General features: G+C 48.7%; 1 protein-coding gene across 1 annotated transcript in view; it reads left to right on the top strand.

Moving 5' to 3' along the window:
- The window catches only part of LOC119964909 (pappalysin-2-like), a 569527-nt gene that overhangs the window by 416483 nt on the left and 129138 nt on the right, over positions 1-23906 (top strand). Inside the window, exon 18 of the mRNA XM_038795012.1 lies at positions 7411-7543. Within this exon, the coding sequence (XP_038650940.1) occupies positions 7411-7543 (133 nt within the window). The remainder of the gene's footprint in view (positions 1-7410; positions 7544-23906) is intronic.

Below are 23906 nucleotides of genomic sequence, written 5' to 3'. Positions count from 1 at the left end.
TACCCAATAAAATTTTCTAAGATTAAGCAAGTTGACCATATCAGAGGCACTTGCTTCATAAAGTACAATCATTATCTAATAGTATCTGTGATACCAATGCGGCTGTCTGGTGTGTCTTACTCCTTGCTTGTTTGTTGCAAAATTCAGGATCAGTGTTGCGCCTGAAGGTCTATCGGAGGAACTGATGGCAGCTTGCCACCTGATCCATGCATGCCACACATTGTGTAGCTGGTTCATCCTTAGCCCCGGATCAGACATCCTCTTGTGTCCAGTGACTGTCCACGTGGAGGATTGTTACAATCTCAAGTGTTGTGTTCTGTGACAATCATTGTAATGATGTACACAGAACATATAGCACGGTAGCACAGTGGTTACCACTGTTGCTTCACTGCACCAGGGTCCCAGGTTCGATTCCCGGCTTGGGTCACTGTCTGTGCGGAGTCTGCATGTTCTCCCTCTGTCTGTGTCAGTTTCCTCCGGGTGCTCCAGTTTCCTCCCAGAAATCCGAAAGACGTGCTGTTACCTGAATTGGACATTCTGAATTCTCCCAGGCGCCTGAATGTGGTGACTAGGGGCTTTTCACAGTCACTTCATTGCAGTGTAAATGTCGACCTGCTTGTGACAAGAAAGATTTTTATTATATAGTTGTTTAACTATAAAGATAATTTATTAACAAACAAGTGGAAAGGTAACTAACGAACTATAATACATACGATGACTACTAAATGAACTAAATGAATTCAGCGAATTGTCCTGAAGCTACTCTAAAGTACAACTATATTCTTGTACGACTTACTACCAACTGGTGGGTATCTTGAGTCACGTGATAGATCTCTAACGCCGCCTGCTGGCCGGAGGTCGTACCGATAACTATGTGCACTGATAGACAACTATATACATTGATGTATACATGGATATCACCACAACAAGAAGGGAATACAATGGAGCCAACTGAAGGTGGCCTAAATGTTGGAATTATCCAACTAATGACTCGAAGCACAGTGGAGTATAAGATTAGTACAAATACAGAGCAATGTGTGCAGTGAAAGTTCAGCTAAAGCTTTTGAAATATAAAACTAAACTGGTTAAATTGAATGTTATGAATACATCCTTTGAATTACCTGTCAGGTAGTGATGGGGTGGGTGGTGTAAGGATTGGTAAGTGTGTTTTTATAAATACCCTCTTCAGGCTCTTGGGGTGTATAATTAGATTCATGAAACAGATATTAATTTTTGGCCACGTTATGCTCAGGCCAGCAAAGTTTTTTGTTTTCCCCAGTGGCACCTGGCCTTGTCATTATGCTATGCTCTCAGTCACATGCTGAGGACTGGAAGGCTTCAACTTAAATTAGTTTGGGGGAAGGAGTCTCAACTCCTTTAGGGCTTTAGGGTTTGCAAAGGCGTAGCATAAAACCCTGGGTAATGTAGTTTCAGCAAGCGTTTCAGAATGCCTGAAATGGAAATATCACATCAAAATAACTGGCACACTGTGATCAGGGCAAGGCAAGTCTTTGGCACTGTGAAATGAGCTTTATTCTGGGTCTGACTTTCAAACTTATTAGGGAATGATTGATTGAGCAGTGCATGGGTGGGGGGGGGGGGGGGGGGGGGGGGAGGGGGGGTTTATTCTGTATTTAGACAGTGCTGCACCAGACAGGGCAGAAGAGGTTTGCACATTCTATTATTTATCTGCAAAGTTCAATTCTAGGGCAGCTCGGTGGCGCAGTGGTTAGCATTGCTGCCTACGGCGACAAGGTCCCAGGTTCGATCCCGGCTCTGGGTCACTGTCTGTGTGCAGTTTGCACATTCTCCCCGTGTTTGGGTGGGTTTCACCCCCACAACTCAAAGATGTGCAAGCTAGGTGAATTGGCCATGCTAAATTGCCCCTTAATTGGAAACCATTAATTGGGTACTCTAAAATTTAAAAAGGAAAAAAAAGTTTGATTCTAACCTGTGCATACTTACTGGAGGAAAATTTTCCATTGCACAACATTGGCATTCATTGTAACGAGAAGACATAATTGTTAAACCTCCTCAGCTTGTCAAAACAAAAAGACTGCCTTGTTTTTGTAGGAGACTGGATCCCATTCATAAGAACATAAGAACTAGGAGCAGGAGTAGGCCAGCTGGCTCCTCGAGCCTGCTCTGCCATTTAATGAGATCATGGATGATCTGTTGTGGACTCAGCTTCACTTTCCGGCCCGAACACCATAACCCTTGATCCCTTTATTCTTCAAAAAACTATCTATCTTTATCTTAAAAACATTTAATGAAGAAGCCTCTACTGCTTCACTGGGCAATGAATTCCATAGATTCACAACCCTTTGGGTGAAGAAGTTCCTCCTAAACTCAGTCCTAAATCTACTTCCCCTTATTTTGAGTCTATGCCCCCTAGTTCTGCTTTCACCCGCCAGTGGAAACAACTTCCCGCATCTATCCTATCTATTCCCTTCATAATTTTATATGTTTCTATAAGATCCCCCCTTATCCTTCTAATTTCCAACGAGTACACTCCCAGTCTACTCAACCTCTCCTCATAATCCAACCCCTTCAGCCCTGGGATTAACCTAGTGAATGTCTTCTACACACCCTCCAGTGCCAGTACATCCTTTCTCAAGTAAGGAGACCAAAACTGAACAAAATACACCAGGTGTGGCCTCATACAATTGCAGCATAACCTCCCTAGTCTTAAACTCCATCCCTCTAACAATGAAGGACAAAATTCCATTTGCCTTCTTAATCACCTGTTGCACCTGTAAACCAACATTTTGCGACTCATGCACAAGCACACCCAGGTTTTTCTGCACAGCAACATGTTTTAATATTTTATCACTGAAATAATAACCCCATTTGCTGTTATTCCTACCAAAATGGATAACCTCACATTTGTCAACATTGTATTCCATCTGCCAGACCCTAGCCCATTCACTTAACCTATCCAAATCCCTCTGCAGACTTCCAGTATCCTCTGCACTTTTCGCTTTACCACTCATCTTAGTGTCATCTGCAAACTTGGACACATTGCCCTTGGTCCCTAACTCCAAATCATCTATGTCAATTGTGAAAAATTGTGGGCCCAACACTGATCCCTGAGGGACACCACTAGGTACTGATTGCCAACCAGAAAAACACCCATTAATCCCCACTCTTTGCTTTCTATTAATCAACCAATCCTCTATCCATGCTACTACTATACCCTTAATGCCATGCATCTTTATCTTATGCAGCAACATTTTGTGTGGCACCTTGTCAAAGGCTTTCTGGAAATCCAGATATACCACATCCATTGGCACCCCATTATCTAACGCACTGGTAATGTCCTAAAGAAATTCCACTAAATTAGTTAGGCACGACCTGCCCTTTATGAACCCATGCTGTGTCTGCCCAATTGGACAATTTCCATCCAGATGCCTCGCTATTTCTTCCTTGATGATAGATTCCAGCATCTTCTCTACTACCGAAGTTAAGCTCACTGGCCTATAATTACCTGCTCTCTGCCTACCTCCTTTTTTAAACAGTGGTGTCACATTTGCTAATTTCCAATCCGCCGGGACCACCCCAGAGTCTAGTGAATTTTGGTAAATTATCACTAGTGCATTTGCAATTTCCCTAGCCATCTCTTTTAGCACTCTGGGATGCATTCCATCAGGGCCAGGAGACTTGTCTACCTTTAACCCCATTAGCTTGCCCATCATTACCTCCTTAGTGATAACAATCCTATCAAGGTCCTCACCTGTCATAGCCTCATTTCTATCAGTCACTGGCATGTTATTTGTGTCTTCCACTGTGAAGACCGACCCAAAAAACCTGTTCAGTTCCTCAGCCATTTCCTCATGTCCCATTATTAAAACTCCCTTCTCATCCTCTAAAGGACCAATATTTACCTTAGCCACTCTTTTTTGTTTTCTATATTTGTAAAAACTTTTACTATCTGTTTTTATAGTCTGAGCAAGTTTATTCTCATAATCTATCTTACTCTTCTTAATAGCTTTTTTAGTAGCTTTCTGTTGCCCCCTAAAGATTTCCCAGTCCTCTAGTCTCCCACTAATCTTTGCCACTTTGTATGCTTTTTCCTTCAATTTGATTTATTTCCTTCGATATCCACGGTCGATTTTCCCTCTTTCTACCGCCCTTCCTTTTTGTTGGTGTAAACCTTTGCTGAGCACTGTGAAAAATCGCTTGGAAGGTTCTCCACTGTTCCTCAACTGTTCCACCATAAAGTCTTTCCTCCCAGTCTACCTTAGCTAGTTCTTCTCTCATCCCATTGTAATCTCCTTTGTTTAAGCAAAAAACACGAGTATTTGATTTTACCTTCTCACCCTCCATCTGTATTTTAAATTCCACCATATTGTGATCGCTCCTTCCGAGAGGATCCCTAACTACGAGATCATGAATCAATGCTGTCTCATTACACAGGACAAGATCTAGGACCGCTTGTTCCCTCGTAGGTTCTCTTTCCTAGAACATACTGTTCTAGGAAACTATCGCGGATACATTCTATAAACTCCTCCTCAAGGCTGCCTTGACCGACCTGGTTAAACCAATCGACATGTAGATTAAAATCCCCCATGATAACTGCTGTACCATTTCTACATGCATCCTCTATTTCTTTGTTTATTGCCTGCCCCACCATAATGTTACTATTACTACTATTCAACACCTAACAGGTGCCTTGTTATGGCTTTGCTACAATAGGTCTGGTAGATCAACATTGAAACTTGTACATGATGTCCTACCATCAGAATAAAAACCCAGCATGCCTGGTACTTGGCCCTCTTTGGGAATCGCAAATACATCACCAAATGTATGATTAACTTTTGTTCCAGATTGAATTGGTTCGCATCAGAAAATCAGTATTTGCTATTTCCGTCACTTAAATATTTACTGAAAAGGGTGATAAATGTTGTGAAACCACTAATGTTGTGACCAAAATCATTGAAATTATCCAAAATAGAATTGTAAATAGCTGAAGCCCAAGAACTAATCCTTGAGGTACCCCACTAGTTACCATCTATCAATCCAAAAATGACCTCTTGATTCCTACTCTTTTAATCCATGTTAATATATCACTATCAATCCCATGAGTCCAAAACATTGAAATAATCCCTGCTTAATCGTATTGTGATTTTCTAGTCCTGTTACCATGTCTCTAATAATAAATTCCAGCATTTTCCCTCCTACTAATGTCTGGACAAATGGTCTATCGTTCCTTGTCTCTCTCTCTCCCCTTCCTTGAACAGTGTGGTTACATTTGCTACTTTCAAATCCATGCGGACTGTCCTAGAAAGCATGGAATTCTGGAAGATCAAAACCACTGCATCCTTAGTCTATAAAGCCACCCATAAATAGTCTATAAATGCTCAAGGGATACAGCAATCATTGATTTTAGTCTCATTACCTTCACAAATATTTTCTGCAGCACGTTGTAATAGCTGAGCATTTTATCATACTCCGTCCCTGCCAAGTGAGACTGTTGTAAACTACATTCTCAAACCATGGGTATGGCTCAAACTTAGAAATTAATCTTAGAGGCACATTTGCAGGAGGCCTGTAGGGCAATAGAATACAGGCCAAACTTCTGAGCATAGCCAACAAGCTAACATGGAAGGAGGACTCTGATCTGGCTGCAGCCATGGAAATGGAAGAAAATGAGAGTTGCAAATTTCAGTGGAGTTTTTTTATCTGAACTAGCAAGGGAGGTTCACTGGATTTCAGCAAAATCCAGGCCCCGGCAGCCAGGCTCACAGTCTGAGTCAGAAGGTTAGATGTAACCATTGTCATAGTAGCCACCAACCATCGAAATGCCCCCATTTCCAGTCTGGTAGATCAACGGGATGTCCTAGCATCAGAGTAAAGGTCGAGCATGTCTGCTACTTGGCCCTCTTTGTAAATGCATGAATATATCTTTATAAGTAAATTAGACATAGGAGCAGAACTAGGCCATTTAACCCATTGAGTCTGCTCCACCCTTTGATCATGCTGCTCTCAACTTGGCCTTAACTCCACCATCCTGCCCATTCTCCATAACTCTTCAACCAATTACCAATTAAATATCTGTCTAACTCCTCCTTAAATTTACTCACTGTCCCAGCATCCATCGCACGCTGGGGTAGCATATTCCACAGATTTACAACCGTTTGGGAGAAGTAGTTTCTCCTAAACTCCGTTTTTAAATTTGCTACCACTTGGCCTAAGATTATGACTTCTCGTTATAGAATTCCCCACACGTCTAATTTGTCCAAACCTTTTATCATCTTGTATACCTTAATTTTATCTTCACTCATTCTTCTAAAGTCTCGCGAGTATAGGCCTAAACTGTTCAATTTCTCTTCATATGACAAATACCTGATCTCTGGAACCAACCTAATAAACCTCCTTGGAGCTGCCTCTAATGTCACTCCATCGCTCCTCAAATAACGAGAACTAAACTGTGCCCAATACTCCAGATGCGGTCTCGTATTAACTGGTTAACATCTGCTGCGCCTGAGGGAAAATGGGTCATATCACGATAGCAAACAGAAGGAGAGAAAGAAATAATGCCCCAGATTGCAGTAAAGCACCAGGTCGTGGCTATGCACCAGGTTGAGGTTGTGGTAAATCTAAAGTTAGCTCAGGAGTTTGCAAATCCTCGAATGTACAAACGCTAGATACAAGCTGGAATTTTCCGGCCATTTGCTGGCAACGGGAATTCTCTGGTCCCATTGGCAGCACTCCCTGCCTGCAGGTTTCCCGCTGGCATAGGGAAGCTTTGAGGTTGGAGAATTCCGTCCATGGAATCAGAAGTTGATGTTATCGAACAGGAAGATCAAAATTTGCATTCAGTCAGAGAACATGGAAGACAAGATTAATGGAGCTAAAAATATAATTGCAGGTCCCCACAGTAAAAATGAAAATCACAAATTCACAACTTACTTCCACTGTTGATGCCCTTTTTAATTCAGAAGGAATGTATAAGAAGTCCCTAAATAATAATCCCTTGCATAAAACTAGGATGAAACTGACTAGTTATTCCAATAACAGTATTCCAAAATTAAATGAAGTTAGTGTTAGAGTGGAATATGATGCTCCATCCCATTACTTACCATTGATGGTAGTCAGAAGGAACAAAGGGTCTCTACCTTCCTTCGTTCTGAAGAAGAGTCATATTCAGCTGGTTTTTTTGTCCAAAGATGCTGCTTGACCTGTTGAGTGTTTGCAGCACTTTCATTTTTCAGTGTACTCAAATGCATTTCTCTCCCCTCTGTTAACCCACCTTCGTGCTACCTTTGCAGTGAAACATCAAGATTCATGCCAAGTGATATCCGAGCACTCTAATATGTGTGATAAAGAGGGCTTCGGAGCTAGCATTTAACATTTGACACTTTTATAGTCATCATTATTATTGACACTGTTGTATTACCCTTTCCTCAGGAGCCCATCCGATGTACTAAAGATGGCACTTGGACAGAAGACTTTACTCTGTGTGAGCAGGTCTATGGAGATTGCTCACCTCCTCCAGAACTGAACTTGGTGGAGTACATGTGTGCTGGTGGCCATGCAATAGGTATTGAAACATACGCAAGTAGTATCTATATTTCTTTCATTAAGTTGAGCCCACCCAGATACTTTGTGCAAAGCTATTTTAGAGTAAAGCGTTCACTTGAAAACTCTGAATCGCCTTCCAAATGTCACATTTGGACTGCGATTGCTACAAAGCCGAGCTCCATGGTGTATGTTACCATCAGGCACTTAGCCTCAAGAGACGTAAATGCAAGGTTAATCCAATTGAAAATCATTCTAATATTCTGGAGGCAAGTGCTGGCGCTATGCTGTCGGAAAGAGTACCCTTCATTACACACTGTGTCAGTGTTTCTGTTGGGAAGTGGCCATGGCATCTGTAGCCAAGGCAGATGGAATAGTCATAGATCTTGGTCTCAAGCATGTAGAGGGAAAGGCTGAAGCACGCATGTTTAAAAATCTTGCAGGGGAATAATGAATGTCGGCAGTGGTGTGTATAGAAGGACCTTGAGCTCTTTTAGTTCCATTTTGCACTGCATTTGTCTCACAATGGACTGGCTTTTCAGCTAGTCCCCCTTTTTTTAATCAAGTATCTTACCACAGGCTCATGCTCGCAAAGTGGAACAAAGATGAGTTTATTCAGGAACTCGTGACACTAAACTTGCTAATTTTTGCTGTCTCTCTTCAAAAGAAGTAAGGTGAGTGAAATGATAAGATTGCAGTCTTCCGAAAGTTTTCTTTTATAAAATTTTTCCAATTAAGGGGCAATTTAGCATGGCCAACCCACCTAGCCTGTACATCTTTGGGCTGTGGAGGTGAAGCCCATGCAGACACGGGGAGAATGTGCAAACACCACACAGACAGTGAAACAGGGCCAGGTTCGAACCTGAGTCCTCACCGCCATGAGTTAGCAGTGCTAACCGCTGCATCACCGTGCCAGTCTTCCATGAGTTGAGGTTCCAGCCGAGATTGGCGTAACAGGGCTAGAGGTATTGGCTCTGGTGCCAACACCTGACGAATCTATGGCTGTAGAAGGTGGGAGGTTTATGCCAGTTACCCCAACCAAAGTCTGCCCATTGCTCGTCTTCTGGGTAGCTCATAGGTTGTACCAACTGGAACAACCAAATTAATTAATTTGTTTCATGTTATAGTCGCTTTGCCTAGAATATTTGCAGCTGACCCTGGTGCCAAGCAGATTAAATCTATTTAAGAACCGGTGTTTTTTTGGGATTTCACCGTGATATTTCAGGTGGACCATCGAGCATTGGTAGGATGCAGGTGTCCCACCTGAGATCTACCCCTGCAGCAGTTCTTTGCTCAGTTGTTCGGATGGTGGGAGCAGATCGTCAGGCTGCTCTCTGGGCAGGAGACCTGCTGGCATAAAGTCTAGAAACCAAGAGAATAATGAGAAGCGTTCACTTTGGTAGGTTGTTTTCTCACTTGGACAGAACACCAGAAATACCTGCTATATTTTTCAAGGGCCGATGGAGATGAATATAAAGAGAGATGTCTAAACAGTAACTTAACTGTTATTTACCGTTTTACAATATCACACAAAGCTTAAATTGCCCTCTATGGAAACTTATTGATCTTGTAGGTCTGTCAGTCTCAACTACAATAACTTCATTGGCCTTTAGTGACTCAGCTGATAAAGTTATATATTAAGGACTGAATTCTCCTTCCCGTGATGCCTGAAACGCATTCCCCGATGGGACGGAGAATTGGGCGTCGGGGAAAATCGGAGCCGGACGCCAATCCGATCACGATGCTCGGACACGCCCCCCCCTCCCCCCGTCGCTGGCACCAGGATGCAGGTTCACGACCGCGTGCCAGAGGAGGATAGAAATGAATTTAGCGGGCTTGACAACCTACTTTCCTGCCCTCCGCACAATGCACTACCTGCCCACTGCTCCTTCACCAGACCACCCAAAGGGACTCCTTTATTAGGGAAACTCCCTTCAAGGATCACCTGAATGGGGAGACTCCTACTAGGGCCCCATGAATATGGAGACCGCCAGGGACCACCTTAATAGAGAGACTACCCCCAGGAACCTCATGAATTGGGAGAGTCCCAGGGACCCCAAGAATGGGGAGACACAGGGCAGCACGGTGGCGCAGTGGTTAGTACTGCTGCCTCACGGCGCCGAGGTCCCAGGTTTAATCCCGGCTTTGGGTCACTGTCCATGTGGAGTTTGCACATTCTCCCCGTGTTTGCGTGGGTTTCGCCGCCACAACACAAAGATGTGCAGGGCAGGTAGATTGGCCACGCTAAATTGCCCCTTAATTGGAAAATATGAATTGGGTACTCTAAATTTATGTACAAAATTAAAATAAAATGAATAGGGAGGCACCTCTGGGTCCCGCTAACTGAAGGGGTCCCCCCACAGAGATACCCTAACTAAAAGGACCCCCCACAGAGTCCCCCTAATGAAACAGACCCCCCCCCCCCCCCCCCCCCCACAGGGACCCGCTTAACTAACGGAACTCCCCATTGAGACTCCTAACTAAAGGGACCCCCAGAAGGACCTCATAACTAGAGGGACCCCCTCACAGGGATCCTATAACTAGAGGGACCCTCCACACTGACCCCATAACTAGAAGGACCTCCACAGATACCGACTAACAAGGGACCCCCAGAAAGAACCCCTAATAAAGTGATCCCCTCAAGGGTCCCCTAACTAAACGGACCCCAAGTGGGCCTGTCCCTGGCACTGCACTTGGCTCAAGTTGGCACTGCTCAACCTGTGCTGCGGCAGTGCTGGGGGCCATTCCAAACTCTGCAAGGGAGCCATACCAGGGCACTGCCCAGGAATGTGCCTCTCCCCCTGGGGGTTCTATGTAAATTGGCACTCTGGGTGGGATCCCCTCAACTGAATCCCATTCTTCTGAAGCTTTTGTAAACGTTGGCGAGGTTTGAATATTTAATGAGAGGAGGGGGTCATGTGGCGGGAAGGCCTGTTAATAAGATTCAGATTAATTAAAATACATTTAAATGAGGTTCCCGAGGGTAGGAACCCTGTTACGCCACTGGTGAAGGGTGGGGGAAATCAGGAAATGAGATCTCACTAGTGAGAATCTCGTTTCCTCACTCTTGTGCAATTTTGGGCCTGCATCACTGTTTACGTCACGGTGAACGTGGACACAAAATCACCCCCATGGTATATAATTCTTGAATACGTGGAAGGGGCAACCTGAAGGAATGTCAAAACACTGTGGAGCTAGTAGTGGCCAAGAAAGACAAGTTCAAAACAGAAACGTAATGGTACTGAGAGGGAATTCCTCAGACACGTCTTTTAGGATGCTCTGGTGCAGATACTTCTGAGTGGTACATTACATGGAGGTGCCACGGTAAGGGTTATTGCTGAGCGGGTATGAAATCTTTTGGAGAGTGACTCAGAATAATCGGAAATCACCTCAGAGCCAATGACATAGGAATAGTTTTTCAAGAAGTGAAGTTTTCTCCAAAGTGATTTGTATGAATTATCCAAGTAATAGGGCAGCAGGGTAGCATGGTGGTTAGCATAAATGCTTCACAGCTACAGGGTCCCAGGTTCGATTCCCGGCTGGGTCACTGTCTGTGTGGAGTCTGCACGTCCTCCCCCTGTGTGCGTGGGTTTCCTCCGGGTGCTCCGGTTTCCTCCCACAGTCCAAAGATGTGCGGGTTAGGTGGATTGGCCATGCTAAATTGCCCGTAGTGTCCTAATAGAAGTAAGGTTAAGGGGGGGGTTGTTGGGTTACGGGTATAGGGTGGATACGTGGGTTTGAGTAGGGTGATCATGGCTCGGCACAACATTGAGGGCCGAAGGGCCTGTTCTGTGCTGTACTGTTCTATGTTCTATGTTCTAATTAACCATACAATCGAAAATCTGCAGGTCATCTTTGTTTTTTTAAAAATAATTTTTATTCAAGTTTTATAATAACAATAACAAATTTTCTCCCCGCAATTTAAAACAAACAAGGCGTGTTTCCACACCAAAACAAGAAAAGAATAGCAATACAAAAAAGATGAAAATAACATAACAAACCCACCGCCGCAAAAACATACCCCCCCAACCATCACCAACCCACACCCCGCCACACCCCCCCCCCCCCCCCCCCCCCCCCGGTTGCTGCAGAGAGCGACCACTCTCTACCCCTTCGCCAGGAAATCGAGAAAGGGCTGCCACCGCCGAAAGAACCCCTGTACCGACCCCCTCGGGGCAAACTGATCTTTCTCCAGCTTGATAAACCCAGCCATGTCGTTGACCCAGGTCTCCGAACTCGGGGGCCACGTGTCCCTCCACTGTAACAGAATCCTGCGCGGGCTACTAGAGACGCAAAGGCCAGATTGCCGGCCTCTCTCGCCTCCTGCACTCCCGGCTCCGAAGCTACCCCAAAGATCGCGGGCCCCCAGCCCGGCCTGACCCTAGACCCAACCACTTCAGACAAAATCCCCACCACTCCTTCGAAAACCCCTCCAGAGCCGGACATGCCCAAAACATATGGGTGTGGTTTGCCGGGCCACCCGAACACCTCCCACACCTGTCTTCGCCTCCGAAAAATCGGCTCATCCTTGCTCCCGTCATGTGAGCCCTGTGCAGCACCTTCAGCTGAATTAGGCTGAGCCGTGCGCAAGAGGAGGAAGAATGCACCCTCTCCAGGGCGTCTGACCACGTCCCATCCTCAATCTCTTCCCCAGCTCTTTCTCCCATTTCGCTTTGAGCTCATCTACTGAGGCCTCCTCCTCCTCCTGCATCAGTTGGTAGATAGCCGAGATCTTCCCTTCCCCGACCCACGTCCCTGAAAGCACCCTGTCCTGCACCCCACTTGGCGGCAGCCGCGGAAACTCCTCCACCTGCCTCTTAACAAAGTCCCTGACCTGCATATACCTAAAAGTGTTCCCCGGAGGGAGGTTCCACTTCCCCACCAGCTCCTCCAGAATCGCGAACTTCCCATCCAAGAAGAGGTCCCCAAACTGTTTGATGCCTGCCCTGTCCAACTCCCAAATCCCCCACCCGTTCTCCCTGGCGCAAAACGGTGATTGCCCCGTATCGTGGCCCAAACTGAGGCCTTCACTTCCCCCCCTATGCCGCCTCCACTGTCCCCAGATTTTGAGAGACGCAACCACCACCGGACTCGTGGAGTACTTTGCCGGGGGGAGTGGAAGTGGGGCTGTCACCAAGGCCTCCAGACTCGTACCCGCACAGGATGCAACCTCCAGCCTCTTCCATGCGTCACCCTCCCCTTCTGTCACCCACCTGCGAATCATCGCCACGTTCGCCACCCAATAATATCCACACAGGTTGGGCAGCGCCAGGCCCCCTACCTCCCTTCTTCGCTCCAAAAATACCCTCCTTACTCTCGGGGCCTTCCGCGCCCACACAAACCCCAGAATTGACTTATTCACCCTTCTAAAAAAAGCCTTCGGGATCAACATGGGGAGGCACTGGAAAATAAAAAAAAACCTCGGGAGCACCGTCATTTTAACCGACTGGACCCTGCCCACCAACGAGAGTGGAAGAGCACCCCACCTCCTGAACTCCTCCTCCATCTGCCCCACCAGCCTCGAAAAGTTAAGCCTATGCATAGCCCCCCAGGTCCTAGCCACGTGGACCCTAAGATACCTAAAGCTCCCCTCAGCCCTCCTCAACGGGAGTTCCCCTATCTCCCTCTCCTGACCCCCCGGGTGCAGGACAAACAGTTCGCTTTTCCCCACATTTAGCTTATATCCCGAAAAGTCCCCAAACTCCTCAAGTATCCTCAGCACCTCTGGCATCCCCTCAGCCGGGTCCGCGACATACAACAGCAGATCATCTGCGTACAGCGACAACCGGTGCTCCCCCCCCCCCCCCCCCCCCCCCCGCACAATCCCCCTCCAACCCTTCGAGTCCCTCAGCGCCATGGCCAGGGATTCAATTGCTAACGCAAAGAGCAGGGGAGACAAGGGGCACCCCTGCCTCGTCCCTCTGGAAAGCCGAAAGTCCTCTGACCTCCTCCCATTCGTCACCACGCTCGCCACCGGGGAGCTGTACAGCAACCTCACCCAGCTAATGAACCCATCACCAAACCCAAACCTCCGCAACACCTCCCACAGGTAACTCCACTCCACTCTATCAAAAGCTTTCTCCGCATCCATGGATGCCACTATTTCTGACTCCCCAACCACCGGCGGCATCATCATAACATTAAGGAGCCTCCGCACATTGGCATTCAATTGTCTCCCCTTTACAAACCCCGTTTGATCCTCATGAATCACCGTCGGGACCACATCCTCCACCCTCCTGGACAGCACCTTTGCCAACAACTTGACATTTATGTTAAGGAGCGAGATCGGCCTATAAGACCCACACTGAAGGGGGTCGTTGTCCCGCTTCAGGAGCAAAGAGATAATTGCCCTGGGCATCGTCAGGGGCAGAGCCCCCCCCTCCCTGGCCTCATTCAGGGTCCTCACCAGCAGCGGGCCCAGCAAATCTGAAAATTTCTTATAAAATTCCACCGGGAACCCGTCAGGCCCCGGAGCTTTCCCTGTCTGCATAATTCCCAACGCCTCCACCAGCTCCTCCAACTAAATTGGGGCCCCCAAACCCCCCACCCGCTCGTCCACTACTCTTGGGAACTCCAGCTTATCCAAAAAGTGGTCCATCCCGCCTGCTTCCCCGGGGGGTACCGCCTGGTACAGCCCCTCATAAAAGGAACTGAACACCCCATTGATGTCCTTTCCACCCCGCACTAAGTTCCCAGCCGCATCCGTGGCTCCCCCAATTTCTCTAGCTGCCTCCCGCTTCCGGAGCTGGTGAGCCAACATCCGGCTTGCCTTCTCCCCGTACTCATACACCTGTGCCCTCCACCACTGCGCCTCCGCCTTACGGGTGGTTAAAATGTCAAACTCCGCTTGGAGACGGCGCCGCTCCCTCAGAAGCCCCTCCTCCGGGGTGTCTGCATATCTCCTATCCACCCTGACCATCTCCTCCACCAGCCTCTCCCTCTCGACCCTTTCCCTGTGCGCCCGAATAGATATCAGCTCCCCTCTAACTACTGCCTTTAGCGCTTCCCAAACCATCCCAACCTGCACCTCCCCGTTGTCATTGGTTTCCAGATACCCCTCTATACCCCTACGGATCCGACCGCACACTTCCTCCTCTGCCAAAAGCCCCATATCCAACCTCTACAGCGGGCGTTGATCCTTCCCCTCCCCCAGCTCCAGGTCCACCAAATGTGGAGCATGATCAGAAATGGCTATCGCCGAATACTCCGCCCCCCACCACTCTCGGGATCAGCGCCCTGCTAAGCACGAAAAAGTCAATCCGGGAGTACGCCTTATGAACATGGGAGAAAAAGGAGAACTCCCTACCCCCCGGCTTCAAAAACCTCCAAGGGTCCACCCCTCCCATCTGATCCATGAACACCCTCAGCACCGAGGCCGCTGCCGGCCTCCTGCCCATCCTGGACTTCGAGCGATCCAGAGCCGGATCCAGCACCATGTTAAAGTCCCCACCCAGAATCAATCTCCCTGTCTCCAGGTCCGGGAACAGGCCCAGCATTCGCCGCATGAAGCCCGCATCATCCCAGTTGGGGGCATAAACATTAACCAAGACCACCCGCTCCCCCTGAAGTCTCCCACTCACCATCACATATCGACCTGCACTATCTGCCACCAAAATTGCCACCCCACGAGTGAACCACCTGTCCCACCCAACTCTTTCTTAGCCTCACCTGATCCGTAACCCTGAGGTGCGTCTCCTGGAGCATAGCCACATCCGCTCCCAGCCCACTCAAGTGAGCCAAGACCAGGGATCGCTTCTCCGGACCATTCAGCCCCCTCACGTTCCGTGTGACCACTGAACCCGAGGGGCCGTCCCCTTCCCCCTACACCGATCAGCCATTGCCCTTCCTCAACCCACCACGTGCCCAGGGAACCCCCCCAAGCCTGCTCCCCATGGTGGCAAACCCCCCTCCCAACCCCCCCTTCACCATCCATTCCCTCACAGTCCCTGCAGCAACAACCCGGCACCCCCCCTCCTCCTCCCCCCCCCCCCCCCCCCAAGCTAGGGCCCCCCCTAGCTGCGTTACCCCCAACATTATGCTTCCGTGAGTCAGCTGACTTCTGCTGACCCTGGCTACTCCCCGCCATAACCACGACCCCCCCCCCGAATGCAACACAGCCGCCAATCCCTCCCTCCCAGTGTCGGCCCCGCCCCCAATTCCTTCAACCCGAGCCCCGCCCCTCGACCCAACACGTGGGAAAAAGACGGACACATGACCCATTGGGACCCCAAACTACTCCCCAACCCACCAGTGGAAAAAACAAAGCAAAACCAACACAATAAATAACCAACAGCCCCAAAGAAACCCCGAAAGAACCCAAATAACCATAAATAAAATAGCAAAAACGGCGAAAACAAACAGGAAACAACCATCAGCAAACACAGCCACTATGGGCGAAAGGATACCCAAGAGGGCAAAGCCTCCAAACAAAGTACATTTCCCCCCAGCCCCCCAGTCCTCAGTCCGAATCCAAGTTCTCAGCCTGGACAAAAGCCCAGGGCTCCACCGGAGAGTCAAAATAGAGCTGGCGGTCCCTGTACGTGACCCAGAGGCGAGCGGCTGTAGAAGGCCAAACTTCACCCACTTCCTGTGGAGCACTCCCTTCGCTCGATTGAAGCCACCTCCTCGCCACCTCCGCGCTCCAGTCCTGAAAAATCCGAACGTCCGTGTTCTCCCACCTGCTGCTCCTCTCCTTCTTCGCCCACCTCAACACGCACTCCCGGTCAACCAAGCGGTGAAAACGGACCAGCACCACCCTGGGCGGTTCGTTCAGCCTGGGCTTCCGCTGCAGTACTCGATGGGCGCCTTCCAGCTCCAGGGGACCACGAAACGACCCCGCACCCATCAACGAGTTTAACATTAGGACCACATAGGCCGCCAAATCCGAACCTTCCAGCCCCTCCGAGAGGCCCAAAATCCGTAGATTCTTCCGGCGGGAGCGGTTCTCCATCTCCTCCATCCTCGCCAGCCATCTCTTGTGCAGTGCCTCGTGCGACTCCACTTTCACAGCCAGGCCCAAAAGCTCATCCTCATTCGCCGAAGCCTTGTGCCGCAGCTCCCGAATCTCCCCGGCCTGAGCCGTCTGAGTCGCCACCAGTTTGTCCAGCGACTCCTTAAACGGCTCCAAAATCTCGGCTTTGAGCTCCATGAAGGAGCGCTGAAGCAGCTTCTGCTGCTCCTGTGCCCACAGCTGCCACGCTGCTTCCCCGCCCGCCGCCATCTTGCTTTTTCTGCTTCTCGCCTTTCTCTGTGGCAATACCGACTTCTGGATCGCTCCACTGCGAGTCCAGTCCATCCACCGGCTGCTGGGCACACTGGCTGTGTTTCCCCCCCAGGGGAAAAGTCGAAACAGTGCCGTTGCGGGCTCTTAAAAGAGCCCGAAAGTTCAAAAAAAGCGTGAGCTGCCGAACGTGCTGCTTAGCTCCGCGTTGCTGCCACCGGAAGTCCCGCATGTCTTCTTTGTTGTGTACATGTGGCATATGCACATCAGCTGACACTTCAGGAATTATATCACCAACAGAAATCGATTTAGCGTCTTCAAAAACACATTTATCTTTATTACGTTTTGAGTGACTCTTAAAGTAACTTGAAGTAACATTCCTAAGTCTTGTCATCATGTTCTTTTTTGGATGAACCTCGCACTGTTATGTCATCCATCTATGTGTCGCCACCTTCAATGTGCTCATAGATCATATGAATGTTTTTGCGATGTACACCTCGAACTGAAACAATACCAAAGGGTAAAGGCCTATACCTCCCTAAAGAGTATTCAAAATGCACAGCCTCATCCAAATGTGGCTGCCAGAAACTTGAGAATGCACCTAACTTTCTAAAATATCTTGTATTATCAAAACGTATTAGAATTTACCCCAAATTTGAAACGTAAACTATTCCCATTTAGTAGCGTCATAGAGGTCTGCAGCACAGAAAATGCCCTTGGCCCATCGCAGTTGCGCCGATCAAAAACAACCACCTTATTATTCTAATTCCTTTTCCAGCGATTGGCCCACAGCCTTGTATGCCTTGGCATCACAAGTGCACTTCTAAAAACTTCTTAAATGTTGTGAGGGTCTCTGCCTCCACCACCCTTTCAGACAGTGAGTCTCACACTTCCACCATCCTTTGGGTGAAAATGTCTTTCCTCACCTCGCCTCTGAAACTCCTGCCCCCTACCTTAAATCTATACCCCCTGGTCATTGATCCTCCACCAAGGGGAAAGGTTTCTTCCTGTCTATTTATGCCCCTGATAATATTTTACAACTTGATCCTATCACCCCCTCAATCTCCTCTGCTCCAAAGAAAACAACTCCAGTTTATCCAATCTCTCTCCATAACTAACACTCTCCAGCCCAGGCAACATCCTGGTAAATCTCTATGCCCTTTCCAGTCTATCATATCCCTCCTATAATGTTGTTACGCCACCCTAGGCAGGTGCGTGGTCAATTCCAACCCACTTGCCCCTGAGTCACAACATTAACCAACAATTCTTATTAAAATTCCCAAAGTCTTTGGCCCTTGGCTGCCAAATAATTGCAGTCACCAGGTTTTCTAAGTTGAAACATGACTACTGTTTATTTACACCAAGAACTATCATGGAATATGCAATAAATACAACTGATTAACAACAAGCTGATACCTCCTGCCCACTTTAACTGTCCCACCTACGACGCAAACACAGGACAGGCAAACAAACACAGAGGGAGGGGCAAAGAAAATCATAAGGATAAAGGTCAGAAGATGAGTCTTTGCTTTAAATTGTGATTCTTTAGCACACTTTCCTCACAGCATGCTGGTTGACCAAAGCTTCTGGTTTACAGTTGGTAATGAACTTCTTTGCAGAAACAAACCGGAACCTCATGACTGAAAACATTCCAGTGGGATCAGATCCAATCACAACCTGTTACCGGGGAGAGCCTTTTGGGCCCATTCGTTGGCCAACTGCCAAATCAAACAAACCGAGTCATCGCTGACACTGGCCAGTCTGCAATCACTAAATCAGTGCGGTCTTCTGAATCTTTCTTTTTTGAATTAAAGACACAGACCACTACGTTCCTCTGCTTGAATTAGGCTGCCTTAATGACACATGTCCATAAATCATCCATGGACCAAAAATGTAATGCCAAAAAAATAAAATAAAAGGCAAATATGGAAATAAACAGATAGGACCCTGAGAATGTGGATTCCAGAACTGCACACAATATGCTGGCTGTGGCCTAACTAACGTTTTATATAGCTCCAGCATAACCTTCCTGCTCTTAAACTCTATGCCTCGGCTAATAAAGGCAAGTATACCATATGCTGCCTTAACCACTGTATCTACCTGCCCTGCTACCTTAAGGGATTGGTGTACATGCACACCAAGGGCTCTTTGATCCTCGATGCTTCCCAGAGCTTTGCAGTTTATCATATATTCCCTGGTCTTTTCGTCCTGCTCAATTTAAATTTTGAATGGCCAATCAAACAGTCAGTTTGGTTTGTCAGCCACTGCTTATACATTTGAACAATTTATTTAGATTAAGTAATTTTTATCTAGAGCCCTTTATCTTAACATGGAGTCACGGAGTGCAGAAGGAGGCCATTTGACCCATTCTGCCTGTGCTGGTTCTTTGCAAGAGCTATCTCACTATTTCTACTTCCCCTACCTTTTTTCCATGTAGTCTTGCAGTTTTTTCCACATCAAGTATTTATCCAATACCCGTTTGGAAAATTGAATCAGTTTCCACCACTCTTTTAAACAAAATCATAAACAAATGATGGTAGAAGTTCGGAACTCTCTTTCTAAACCTACAACTGATTTTAGACCAATTACTAATTTTAAGTCTGGTCAGAAGTTTGTACTAACCAAAGTTATTAAGGGACATGGACAAAAGTGTGAGGCCAGAGCTGGAAGGAGCTCGAGGAACTAAATCACCTACTCCTTTTCTTATGATCTTGTTTTCCGACAGTAGCAACTTGCTTTGTTTGGGGGAAAGAAAATCTCATCTTGTCCCCTCTGATTGTTTTGCCCATTCCCTTAAATGTGTCTCTGGTTACCGACCCTTCTGCCATTGAAAATAATTTATTCCTACTTAGGTGAACAGGATTGTTCTTGATTTTGAACACCTCAATCACAGCTCCTCAAGCCTTTCTCTCCATAAGGGGGAACAATACCAAACTTCTGCAGTCTCACCCATATAACCAGAGTCCATCGTCCCTGGCAGCATCCTGTTAACTCTCCTCTGCTTCTTCACCAAAACCAAGCGGCACAGTCCCAAATTGGATGTCATACTCCAGCTGAGGCCTCACCAGTGCTTCTGAAAGGTTTGGCACAGCGTTTTTGCTTTCTAAGTCTCTATGATGGAACCATCAATTCTACGGACACGTGCTTGTAGGGATAGAATAGCGGTTTAAATATACTTACAACAGAGCCAGCCTGTTAGCCGTTGAACTTCCGGTGAACTGGCTGGCTGACTCAGTGGCACGGATCTTTATACAGCAGCTCCAGGGGGAGGTGTTCTGGGTGGAGCCAAAGGGGGAGCCCAGTGCAAACTCTCAAGTACTCCCAGAGCTACTCCCCCTGGTGGTCAGGTAGTGTAATTGCACTTACAATATTGGTACATATATATACTGGGAACAGAGTGACATTGGTAACTTATAATACCGTGTGAATCTCATTCACCACATTCACCCCCTGTGAAAAAAATCAAGTCCGGCGGGGGTGGTGGCTCACAGAGTTAGTCTGTCCGGTGGACAAATTGTTCGTTGCGATCTCCGGAGCACCGGGGTTGCAGCCTCTTGCGGTGGCTGGGTGGGTGTTGAGAGCTGGGGTACGATGGCAGACTCCGAGGCGGGTCCCGTCTGAACTTTATACACCTCTGGCTCGACCGGAGACTGGGGGCGCTGGGGGCGGGCTGATGCTGGCGCGTGGAACCGGTGGGGTGAGCTTGCGGAATCGGGGCGCGAGGCAGTGGCAGAATAGGGAACGGGGTATGGGGTACCTCAGTGGGGGTGGGGGGGGGCTGGATCCAGCGTGTGCCAGGTCCCGAAGGGATACTGTGACCTGGCGACCGTCCGGGAACTCCACGAATGCGTACTGGGGGTTGGAATGGAGGAGGCGCACCTTTTCTACAAGGGGGTCAGTTTTGTGCCCCCTGACGTGCTTCCTCAGGAGGACCGGGCCTGGTGTCCTCAGCCACACCGGAAGTGAGACCCCCGTGGTAGTGCCCCTAGAAAAAATGAAGAGCCGCTCGTGAGGGGTTTGATTGGTCGCTGTACAGAGGAGTGATCTAATTGCGTGGAGCGCGTCTGGGAGGACTTCTTGCCATTGGGAGACTTGGAGTTTTCTAGACCGGAGGGTCAGTAGGACGGTCTTCCAGACCGTCGCGTTCTCCCTTTCCACCTGCCCGTTCCCCCTGGGGTTGTAGCTGGTAGTCCTGCTCGAGGCGATGCCCTTGTCGAGCAGGTACTGACGCAGCTCTTCACTCATTAAAGACGAACCACGGTCACTGTGCACGTAGCTGGGGAAACCGAACAGGGTGAAGACATGTGTGGGAGGTCATGTCGGGGCACGGAATGGCAAAAGGGAATCGGGAGAACTCATCTATGATGTTGAGGAAATAAATGTTCTTGTTAGTGGAAGGGAGTGGCCCTTTGAAATCGATCGCAAGGCATTCAAAGGGCCTAGAAGCCTTGACCAGGTGGGCCCTGTCTGGTCTATAGAAGTGCGGTTTGCACTCTGCACAGATCGGGCAGTCCCTGGTAACCGCTTTTACATCCTCGTTGGAGAAAGGCAGGTTTCGGGCTCTGATGTAGTGGGCAAGTCGGGTGACCCCTGGATGGCAGAGTTCATCGTGGGTGGCTTTCAGACAGCTGATCTGCGCGCTGGCGCATGTCCCACGGGATAGGGCATCCGAGGGCTCGTTGAGCTTCCCCGGTCGATATTTAATATCGTAACTATAGGTGGTGAGTTCGATCCTCCACCGAAGGATTTTATCGTTTTTTATTTTGCCCCTTGGGCGATCTGGTTAACCATGTCTGCAATTCTGGGGAGGGGATACGCGTCTAGGAGCGTAAAGCGATTTATGGTCTGACTATAGTCGACGACCATGCAAACTTTTTCTCCGGTCTTGACAACCACTACCTGAGCTCTCCAGGGACTATTACTGGCCTCTATGATCCCCTCACTGAGCAGCCGTCGGACCTCCGATCAGATAAAGACCCTATCCTGTAGGCTGTATCGCCTGCTGCGAGTAGCTACTGGTTTGCAATCTGGAGTGAAATTGGCGAAGAGAGGAGGGGGGGAGATACGCAGCGTGGCTAGGCTGCAGATAGTGAGTGGGGGCAGGGGCCCGCCGAAGCTGAGGGTGAGGCTCTTGAGGTTGCACTGGAAATCCAGGCCTAATAAGAGTGGGGCGCAGCGGTCAGGCAGGACATAAAGATTAAATTTTGAATAACTAGCGCCTCGAATTGTGAGTGTAGCGACGGTGCGTCCTTGGATTTGGACTGAGTGGGAGCCCGAAGCGAGGACGATAGTTTGGCTCACAGGAAACATAGGAAGCGAACAGCGTCTTACCAGCTCTCGGTGTATGAAGCTCTCGGTGCTCCCGGAGTCAAAGAGGCATAGCGTGCTGTACCCGTTGATCTGAACATCTGCCATCGAACTTCGTAGGTGCTGGGGGCGGGATTGATCTAGGGTGACCGCGTTGAGTTGCGGGCCGCGTGATGGGTGCCCGGGGAAGTCGTAGTCTTCTGATGAGCTATCTGAGCCTGGAGATGCAGATGGGGCCCATGGATCGCACGTGGTGAGTGGCGAGGAAGATGGCGTCCAAGATGGCGGCCCCCATGAGTCGCACGTGGACCGGCCGCATGGTGGGGGTTTTGCCAAGATGGCGGCCCCCATGGATCGCACGTGGCGGGAGGGAGCGGAGTCGGGGCATAGGCCGCAGCATTTCAGGCCCCGCGGGCCCGCTATTGTTGGGAGCGATTTGTTCTCTCTACTGGGGAGTTAGAAACTGGGGCCCTTTTCGTGAGGCACACTCTGGCATAGTGGCCTTTCTTCCCGCAGCTGCTGCAGGTCGCGGATCGGGCTGGGCAGTGCTGCCGCGGGTGCTGGCTTTGGCCACAGAAATGGCAGGCTGGGGCAGCTGAGTAGCTGGCTGGAGCAGCTGAGTAGCTGGCTGGGCCAGCAGAGTAACTGGCTTTGGCAGCGCGGTAGCTGGGGGGCCGTGCAGCACAGGCCTGAGGGGATTGTTGGTCGGGGGCCCACGATGAGGTCGCGGGGTCCGCGGGAAACGAGGTGAGGCTGCGGAAGGAGACTTCCATAGTGGTAGCAGCTTCCACAGTAGTATCTAAGTCCTGGGCCCCCTTTTCTAGCAGTCTTTGGCGCACATAGTTTGATCTAAGGCCCGCTACGAAAACGTCCCGCACAGCAAGCTCCCTATGTTCAGCCGCGGTAACGGCTTGATAATTACAGTCATTAGAAAGATTGTTCAGTTCCCGTACAAATTCGGCTAGCGTTTCTGTAGGCCGCTGACGGCGGGTCGTAAACACGTGGCATGCTAAACCTCGTTAATGGGCCTAACGTACATTTTGTCCAATATCGCCTAAGCTGCGGTGTAAGAACCGGCCGGATTTAGCTGTGTGGAGATTCTGTGACTTACCCTCGCATGCAGTAGGCTGAGTTTTTGTTCCTCCGTTGTTCCAGCGATGCTGGCTTCTGCCAGGTAGGCCTTAAAATATCTCAGCCAGTGGGAAAAAATTTCTTTAGCCTCTGCATCCTGCGGGTCGAGTTCTAGGCGTCCGGGCTTGAGGGCTGCTTCCATGATTTACTTCGACTGTTTCGTAAGTATATTAAATTGATGGAACCATCAATTCTACGGACACGTGCTTGTATGATTAGAATAGCGGTTTTAATATACTTACAACAGAGCCAGCCTGTTAGCCGTTGAACTTTCGGTGAACTGGCTGGCTGACTCAGTGGCACGGATTTTTATACAGCAGCTCCAGGGGGAGGAGTTCTGGGCGGAGCCAAGGGTGAGCCCAGTACAAACTCTTGAGTACTCCCAGAGCTACTCCCCCTGGTGGTCAGGTAGTGCAACTGCAATTACAATATTGGTACATATATATACTGGGAACAGAGTGACATTGATAACTTACAATACCGTGTGAATCTCATTCACCACACTCTATTTATTCAAAGAAGGGGTTTCAACAGCCTTATAGCTTGGGTCAGCCACCATCAATGATTTGTGTCTGTAAACCTCAGGCCCCACTGTTCCTGTACCTTCTTTAGAATTGTCCCATTTAGTTTATGTTGCCTCTTAGAACCTAGAACATACAGTGTAGAAGGAGGCCATTCGGCCCATCGGGTTTTCACCGACCCACTAGAGCCCTCACTTCCACCCTAT

This window comes from Scyliorhinus canicula, chromosome 4 (genome assembly GCF_902713615.1).
Source record: "Scyliorhinus canicula chromosome 4, sScyCan1.1, whole genome shotgun sequence".
Lineage (NCBI taxonomy): Eukaryota > Metazoa > Chordata > Chondrichthyes > Carcharhiniformes > Scyliorhinidae > Scyliorhinus > Scyliorhinus canicula.
This window is presented reverse-complemented; position numbering and strand designations above follow the sequence as displayed.